Source organism: Cervus canadensis, chromosome 20, assembly GCF_019320065.1.
Source record: "Cervus canadensis isolate Bull #8, Minnesota chromosome 20, ASM1932006v1, whole genome shotgun sequence".
NCBI classification, from domain to species: Eukaryota; Metazoa; Chordata; class Mammalia; order Artiodactyla; family Cervidae; genus Cervus; species Cervus canadensis.
The window spans coordinates 42,261,006-42,270,484 of record NC_057405.1 but is presented as its reverse complement, the minus strand read 5'-3'; the positions used below and the strand labels follow the sequence as shown (position 1 = coordinate 42,270,484).

The 9,479-nt window shown below is 35.8% G+C and overlaps 1 protein-coding gene across 6 annotated transcripts in view; it reads right to left on the bottom strand.

Moving 5' to 3' along the window:
* Positions 1–4,310: 4,310 nt before the first annotated feature.
* Positions 4,311–9,479, bottom strand: part of TBC1D32 (TBC1 domain family member 32) — a 176,702-nt gene continuing 171,533 nt past the window's right edge. For all 6 annotated transcript variants that reach the window (XM_043439071.1, XM_043439072.1, XM_043439073.1 and 3 more), the window contains one exon: positions 4,311–4,593. In XM_043439071.1, the coding sequence (XP_043295006.1) occupies positions 4,474–4,593 (120 nt within the window). In that variant the 3' untranslated portion in view covers positions 4,311–4,473. The remainder of the gene's footprint in view (positions 4,594–9,479) is intronic.

Below are 9,479 nucleotides of genomic sequence, written 5' to 3'. Positions count from 1 at the left end.
CTCTTTCAGATCTGGTTTCCTCAGTGTGTATGCCCAGGAGTGGGATTGCTGGGTCAAATGGCAGTTCTATTTCCAGTTTTTTAAGGAATCTCCACACTGTTCTCCATAATGGCTGTACTAGTTTGCGTTCCCACCAACAGTCTAAGAGGGTTCCCTTCTCTCCACACACTCTCCAGCATTTATTGCTTGTAGACTTTTATTTTTAAAGCGAACTTCATATATATTTCTTAAATTTTTTGTTTTTAATATTGTATTTTTAAGAGTCTAACCTCTACTCTAGATTTTTAATCTTTGTTTTTCAGTATTTGATATCAATTTTGGACATTGAAGAATCCAACCTTCAGTACCTATTTTTACTCAGGAGTGTGTTGATTACTCTCTCCCCCTTTTGACTCTCCTTTTTCTCCCCCAGATCACCTCTATTTCCTCCCTCACCCTTCTCTTCTCAATCCAATTCTGTGAATCGCTATGGGTGTTCTGGGCTATGGAGAACACTTAGGGAACAGAGTACTGTGTAGATCTGTCTCTCTCCTCTTGAGTCCCCCTTTTTCTCCTCCTGCCCATCTCTACCTCCTTCCTCCCTCTCCTCTTCTTCATGTAACTCTGTGAACCTCTCTGGGTGTCCTTCACTGTGGAGAATCACATGTGGAGAATTCACCATTAACCGAGAAGTTTTATTATCAGTCCTGTATAGTTGGAGAAGTCTTGAGGCTATTGGAAGAATAAGACTGAAATCCAGAGGCAGTAGATTTAAGCCCAAAACCTGAGAACACTAAAAAACTCCTGACTACAGGGAACATTAAGTAATAAGAGATCATCCAAAAGCCTCCATACCTACACTGAAACCAACCACTACCCAACAGCCAGTAAGTTCCAGAGCAAGACAAACCACGCAAATTCTCCAGCAACGCAGGAACATAGCCCTGAGCGTCAACATACAGGCTGCCCAAAGTCACACCAAACACATAGACCCATCTCAAAACTCACTGCTGGACACTCCATTGCACTCCAGAGAGAAGAAATCCAGTTCCATGCACCAGAACACCGACACAAGCTTCCCTAACCAGGAAACCTTGACAAACCAATTGTCCAACCCCACACACTGGGAGAAACCTCCACAATAAAAAGGAACCACAGACCAACAGAACACAGAAAGACCACTCCAAACGGAGTGAGCATCTTTTAATTTCATGGCTGCAGTCATCATCTGCAGTGATTTGGAGCCCAAGAAAATAAAGTCTCTCATTGTTTCCATTGTTTCCCCATCTATTAGCCATGGAGTGATGGGACCAGATGCCATGATCTTAGCTTTCTGAATGTTGAGTTTTAAGCCAACTTTTTTACTCTTCTACTTTCATCAAGAAGCTCTTTAGTTCTTCTTTGCTTTCTGCCACAAGGGTGGTGTCACCTACATATCTGAGGTTATTGATATTTCTCCCGGCAATCTTGATTCCAGTGTGCGCTTCATCCAGCCCGGCATTTCACATGATGCATTCTGCATATAACTTAAATAAGCAGGATGACAATATACAGGCTTGATGTACTCCTTTTCCTATTTGGAACCAGTCTGTTGGTCCATGTCCAGTTCTAGCTGTTGCCTCTTGGCCTGCATACAGATTTCTCAAGAGGTAGGTTAAGGTGGTCAGGTATTCCCATCTCTTGAAGAATTTTTCCAGTTTGTTGTGATACACACAGTCAAAGGCTTTGGCATAGTCAATAAAGCAAAAGTAGGTGTTTTTCTGTAACTCTCTTGCTTTTTCTATGATCCAACGGATGTTGGCAATTTGATCTCTGGTCCCTCTGCCTTTTCTAAATCCAGCTTGATCACCTGGAATTTTGAGCATTACTTTTCTAGCATGTGAGATGAATGCAATTATGTGGTAGTTTGAACACTCTTTGGCATTGCCCTTCTTTGGGATTGACAAAGAAAGGCAGTCCTGTGGCCACTGCTGATTTTCCAAATTTGCTAGCATATTGAGTGCAGCACTTTCACAACATTATCTTTTAGGGTTTGAAATAGCTCAACTGGAATTCCATCGCCTCCACTAGCTTTGTTCGTAGTGATGGTTCCTAAGGCCCACTTGACTTCACATTCCAGGATGTCTGGCTCTAGGTGAGTGGTTACACCATTGTGGTTATCTGGGTCATGAAGATCTTTTTTGTACAGTTCTTCTGTGGATTCTTTCTACCTCTTCTTAATATCTTCTGCTTCTGTTATGTCCATACCATTTCTGTCTATTGTGCCCATCTTTGCATGAAATATTCCCTTGGTATCTCTAACTTTCTGGAAAAGATCTCTAGTCTTCCCATTCTATTGTTTTCCTCTATTTCTTTGCACTGAGGAAGGCTTTGCACTGATCACTGAGGAAGGCTTTCTTATCTCTCCTTACTATTCTTTGGAACAGATATTTGAAGATGGATATAAGAATACTTAAAAATTTTCACAAATCTGTTTACATTGTAATAAAATATAATAAATCCTGTAAAATATATAAGGTCCTCCTTCACAAATAAGTCCTAGGAACTTACTTTAATTAAAAATAAAATTGAGAGGCAAGACAGGGTTATATTTATTTCTACTCTAAAGGGTAATTTTAAAGTAAAAAAGGTACAAAAATAATTCACAATGGTAGTCACAAATAATACTGTTATTTTATATGTTATTTCACCAACCTGCTGAGTCATTGTTCATAAGATATTTATCAAATAAAAACAAAAGCCTTCTGGCTCTAACTGAAGTCGCTTTTGCAAAATGTAATTACAATCTAGATCTTAAGTTCCCGATCAAAATCACCCATGCATATTATAAAATTAAGTTATAGCTCCTTCTCCATTTGTATTTCCAATTACCATGTTAGAGCTTTTAAAAAGAGATGAAGCTGCAAGTTTCTCAAGACCAGTAACAGTATCTCAGGAACAGAATGGGAAGAAACATAAACATAATCATGTATTACAGGTTCTGGGGAACAGCTTTTCAAAATTAAGTTTAAAAGTAGACAAAACTTGGTGTTTTGAGTAACCTGGGGCTTTCTTACTTAATTCATTTCAGCCAGAGCTAAAGTGAGCAATATGTCAAATTAACTTGCTCAATTTTCTTTTCTCAACTTTTTCAATGCCCTTTAGGAACATCATTACTGAGAAGCTATTGTTGGCATTTACTGCACAAAACCTGATTCTGGAAGGTTGATACTGCAATAGCCTAAATATCACAAAACTGGGAAAAATTGTATGGTACCAGTTATTTCACTATACTAAAAGGAAAAATAGTCTGGAGATGTTATTTTTGGTTGAAAAGAAAAAAGGCTTTAGAATGGTTTTATTGGTTGATTTACATTTAAATATAAGCCATGAATACAAAATGACCTTTACTAATAATTTTAAAAACCTGTTGAAATTGCCAACTGAAAAATTAATATTTTTGTGTCTTATCTTTCACATATTAGATATGATGGTTATAAGAAAAGAGACCCTAGCATATTGTATTAATCTCAATGGAGCAGAGTCTTCTATTTAAATAAAACAAAACACCGTGTTGGTCATTTAAAATAATTTACAAATCTATTCTCTTTAATGTTTTTAAGATCAGTACAAATCAAATCAAATCTATCACTAAAGAAACTGTGTAAAAAATGAGCATTAAATGCATACCAGTATGAAATAATCTATCTTTTAAATGAACCATGTTGAGACTACATTTTACATGAAAATTATAAATTGATATAGGTGTCAAAAGCAATTCCTAGAAAAACAATTATTTCTGATGAAAATAATTTTCCTACCACTTGCCATGATAAATATGATTTGTTCCTCTATATGTAAAATAAGCAGTTATGGTTTTGCCTATTTTCTTTTATACATACAGACATAAAAATGAAGAAAGCAATTGTCTTGTCTCCATGGACTCTCTTTGGATGGTCAGCTATTTACAGAAATGCTGCTATTTCCAAGCTCATTGAAAAAGATATATTAATCATCCTGGGAAGACGGAAATGTAGGTTAAGGTTAACTCTTAAAAATAAAGAACTATAAGTGAGCTGGATTTGATTATAAAACAACCTTGTGTTAGTTGCTCAGTCATGTCCAACTCTTTGCAATCTGAAGGACTGTAGCCTGCCAGGCTCCTCTGCCATGGAATTCTCCACGCAAGAGTACTGGAATGGGTTGCCATTCCCATCTCCAGGGGATCTTCCCAACCCAGGGACCAAACCTAGGTCTTCTGCATTGCAGGCAGATTTTTCACTGTTTGAGCCACCAGGGAAAGCCAAAACAACCTTACACGACAACAAACTTAAAAAATGAATTCACTTCAGTTGAGCTGATACCTACTTGAATATATTATTATATTCAAAAACTCTCAGTACTGATATATAATATTGTATATTCACAAAGCATATGTTGTTCTGGACACAGAAAATAATCAAACCCTTGTTTCCTTTAAAAATAAACATAAAAATAAATTGTGGGTTCCATGATCTATGTGCTTTGCACTCTAATGTTCCGCATGTCTCTCAGCAACACTGGTCGGTAGTTCTGTTCCAAAATTTCCATGTATTCAAAGTAATCACTCACTCGAAATCCATGCAGTGCTTCTTCCTGTCAAAGATATAAAAAGACATCCATTTGCTTGGGTAAAGACACACAGTTCTAAGTTAATGGGTTTTAAACAGTTGATATATCATTTTTTTCAGCTATAGATGGGGGTTTTATGTTGCTAGTAAATGCTTTTTATTTAGTAAGCTATATATATGTGTGTGTGTATATATACATATATGTGTGTGCATATATATATGATAGCAAAAAATCATGTCCCTGTGATAACTAGGTTGTCTGTTATCAAAACCGAAAACTTCTTTATAGCTAACAACAACAAAAAACAAACTCTTAGATAATGAAACCTTCCTAATGTTTTAGATATAATAGTTCTAATTATAGAATGATTGCTTACATCTGTAATTAGTAAAGACTTTAAAGCTTATCAAAGGACTCTTACAATATTGCAAGGAATATCTATTCTACAGCTATGTTCATAAAATCTCCAGCAGTCTGCAATTCATAATCTTGCTACTATGCATATCTATACTAATTTGGAATTTAATGGCTAGTGTCCCAAATGTGGCACTCAAGAATGAAAAATAACAAAGCATCCATTTAGAATCTTATACACTTTTAGGAAATTTTAGGATTATTTATTTTAGTATCTCCAAATACTAGCTGTGGAATGCCAACCTTTCAAAGTAACAACAACAAAATTCTGTGAAAGAAACTTGATCCTTGATTCAATGTAACATGTTAGAAATTTTGGATGTTATAAAAAATTTTGACAATTCATGCCTTTCTGGATATAACAGCTTAAAGGCAAAAACTACTAACAGTAAATAAAAACAATTCAAAAGAATAAAAGATAATATATTATCATATACCAAATACTGTGTTTAGAGACAAATCAGTTTGTAGATGAGAGACATAAATGTAGGGTACTTAGGAAAACATTACAAATTCTCAGTAAGAATGGATGTTTTTAGGGATTTCCCTGGTGATCCAGTTATTAAGACTCCACGCTTCCAATCCAAGGGGTAAGGGTTTGATCCCTGCTTGGGGAACTATGATCCCAAAAGCCGTATGGTACAGCCAAGAAAAGAATGCATGTTTTTACAGGCCTCGGATGTTACCAGTGATGACTAGATTAGTAATAGTTCACAGATCACTTGGGAGAAGAGTATACTACTTGCCACATGTCACCAAAAATCTGGGTAATCTGAGAGAAAAGTTAACTGGTACATTAAAAACAGAAGTATTCTTAGTGATCTACAAAACTGATATCATAACTAAGAAATTAAATGATGTTAAGTTAGAGGCATAAGATTATGCCTTTAAGACTAAGAGTTAATACCTTCGAACATAAAAATTTGAGCTACTCTTAATTTTAAAATACTTGTGACATTATCCATTTCTTCATTCATTAACCTCATTCATTCCCTTAGTGTATGTAAGGTTCTTGGTTATACAGTGAAGACCCAAAGATGAACGAAACAGGTCTCTGTTCCAAAATATTAACAGCTAAGGTATATATCATATCTCCAGTTTTATGTATAAGCAACTGAATCAAAAGGAAGATGTTCATTTTAAAAAGAGCAGAAATACTACATCTTTGTAACTTTCTCTATCAAATATATTTCACTTTTTTCTTTGGCGTAAAAGTAGGACTGAAGTAAGACTAATCTTGCTATTCAAGAATGCACTTTAACTGCTATAGTCATGGAACTATTTAATGTGTGATTTGACATTAATCACCCCTTCACTAAAACTATACCTAAGTTGGAAAAGAATTATAAGATGGATGAAGCTGGAGCCCATTATACAGAGTGAAGTAAGCCAGAAAGATAAAGAACATTACAGCATACTAACACATATATATGGAATTTAGAAAGGTGATAACGATAACCCTATATGCAAAACAGAAAAAGAGACACAGAAATACAGAACAGACTTTTGAACTTTGTGGGAGAATGTGAGGGTGGGATATTTCAAAAGAACAGCATGTATACTATCTATGGTGAAACAGATCACCAGCCCAGGTGGGATGCATGAGACAAGTGCTCCGGCCTGGGGCACTGGGAAGACCCAGAGGAATCGGGTGGAGAGGGAGGTGGGAGGGGGGATCGGGATTGGGAATACATGTAAATCCATGGCTGATTCATATCAATGTATGACAAAACCCACTGGAAAAAAAATAATAATAATAAAAAAAAAAAAAAGAATTATAGTAATGTGTTATTCTAATCAGAAGAAAAAAAAAAACTTAATGCCAGAAAAATTGTCTTTGAACATATTCATGATTTTTAAAAGAATGCTTATTGTTCATTATATGTGAATTACAATAGGAAATGACTGCATTTGAAAAACAGCACTAATAATTCTTCCTGGGCAAAAGTAAGCAAAACCTACTTTAACATCTTTTAATTATTGCTCCACTTTAGTTTAAAAATAAAACCTACCTATGGAGAACCATAGCTATTACTTTGTTTAAAAATACCTTTTCCTTAAAACATGTTTTTTGAACTTTGGCTCCCATTTTAGACATTAATATTAAAATAAAGAGAAAATACTCTGAGAACTATACTGAAGAGACACCCATAAAAATGGCAAATAAGTTATTAAGGCCTTATTTCATAAGAGAAATATAAAATATTCATTTTAAAATGTTTTTAAATTATATAGATTTAAAATTCACAGGCAATTTTAACCCTGAATAAAATTTCAGAACCTCTGAATTCTACTTTGTCTTCAAAGTGGAATATTTTCCATTTTATCCTAAATATTCTCTAATTGCCTTTTAGTGAATTACTTTTCTTTGTAATTATGACCATTTAGACTGCCAGCTAATCATTTAAGTTTATAAAGGGGCCATTTCCTCAGACTACTGTTTTATTATCATTTTATAGACCAACGTACATTGGATTGTGGATAAAAATAAGAATTCCCTTATTCTTTAGATAGGCAGACATATATAATTATATAAGGTAACGTTATCACATTTTATACAGACAGTACTCTATTCAAGTTTTTTCTTTTTAATAAATTACTTCTGGAACAGTTTATATCTTGGTTGGGGAGTTCATTTTGAGCATATTGCATTCTCTTTTTCTATGCAGTGGATTTCCAACCAAAGTGCCTTAAATGATTTGCTCTTTTCATTAATGTTGAGTTTCAAACGTTGAACCATGAAAAAAGTACTAAAAATTACCATCCTAAACCAGAGTGTTGTGTGTGTATTCAATATTCTACAATATGGCATATACACAGCTTCCCGCTCTCCTTTGTACACAGAATCTAGTTTCAAGTATGTATCCACTGGTTTCCTTTTACTAGTGAGAGCATTTAATTAGAAAGTCCACTGAATTTAGGGTTTTTTTTTTTTTTCAAAGTAAACAGACTAGTCAGTGATATACTAGAAAGAGCATAGGATTTGGATTCAGACCAAAATGGGTTCAAACTCACCTGTGTTAGTTACTAGACAAATGAACCTGGGAAAGTTTACAGATTCTCTAAGCCTCAATTTTTCATGTGTAAATATAGACAATAACAGCATAAACTGTGTTTTCTAAACTCTTTACCGGGAACTAGAAAGCCCTATGTGATCTGATTCCTGCCTTATCCCTGACCACTCTTAGCCTCTCCCCTTGTTTTGGCCACAGTGGTCATCTTGACACTTTATAAGTGGGCCAGGCCCATTCTTACCTCTGAGCCTTTACACTTGCCTTTCTTCTGATTGAGAAGGATTTTGCACAGAAGTCTTTGCATTGCTTTTCTTTTTCCCTTGCTTCATGTAGTCTCAGGATACCCACTCACAGCAGCCTTCACTAGACTCTTTATCTAAACAGCACTTAGGAATCTGACTCTCTGACTCCCTTACCATGTTTGATTTCTTCATATTTAAGATCTATCAATACCTGAGATATTATATATTCAGTCACATATTGTTATCTACTAGTAGAACTAGATGGGGAAAAAATGGCAACAGCGGCAGATTTTATTTTCTTGGTCTCCAAAATCACTGCAGACAGTGACTGCAGCCATGATTAAAAGATGCTTGCTCCTAGGAAGAAAAGCTATTACAAACTTGGACAGCATATTAAAAAGCAGAGACATCACTTTGCCAACAAAGGTCCATATAGCCAAAGGTATAATTTTTCCAGTAGTCCTGTATGGATGTGACAGTTGGACCATAAAGAAGGCTGACTGTCAAAGAACTGATGCTTCTGAACTGTGGTGCTGGAGAAGACTCTTGAGAGTTCCTTGGACAGCAAGGGGATCAAACCAGTCAATCCTAAAGGAAATCAACCTTGAATATTCATTGGAAGGACTGATGCTGAAGCTGAAGCTCCACTACTCTGAACACCTGATGTGAAGAGCTGACTCACTGGAAAAGACCCCGATGTTGGGAAAGATTGAAGGCAGGAAGGGAAGGGAATGACAGAGGATGAGAAGGTTGGATGACATCACCGACTCAATGGACGTGAGTTTGAGCAAACTTTGGGAGAGTGGAGAGGGAAGCCTGATGTGCTGCAGCCTGTGTGGTCACAAAGACTCAGAGATGACTTTGTGACTGAACAACAGCAATTAGTAAAACATTAAAGTCAATGTGGTAGACCATGGCCTATCTTATAACTACAACGATGCTTGGAACACAGATGCTGGACAACGGTCAATGAGTGAATGAGCAGTCCTTTTGCTCAGTGCCTGTCATTCAATAAGCATTCACGGTGTCAACGGTGGTCATAATAGTTTTGTTAAGCTACATTCTCGGAAATGATTGAGCTAGATTTTCTTGATTGCACTGCAAATTTATAATGTTAAGTATGGATGGGCTCACTAAAAGGAGGATGAACAGAGATGGGGGAAACAAGTAACTATTAACTTTTTTTTTTAAAGCACTTGCAATGTACCAGATAATGTTGTAGAAGTATTTCACAGATAGC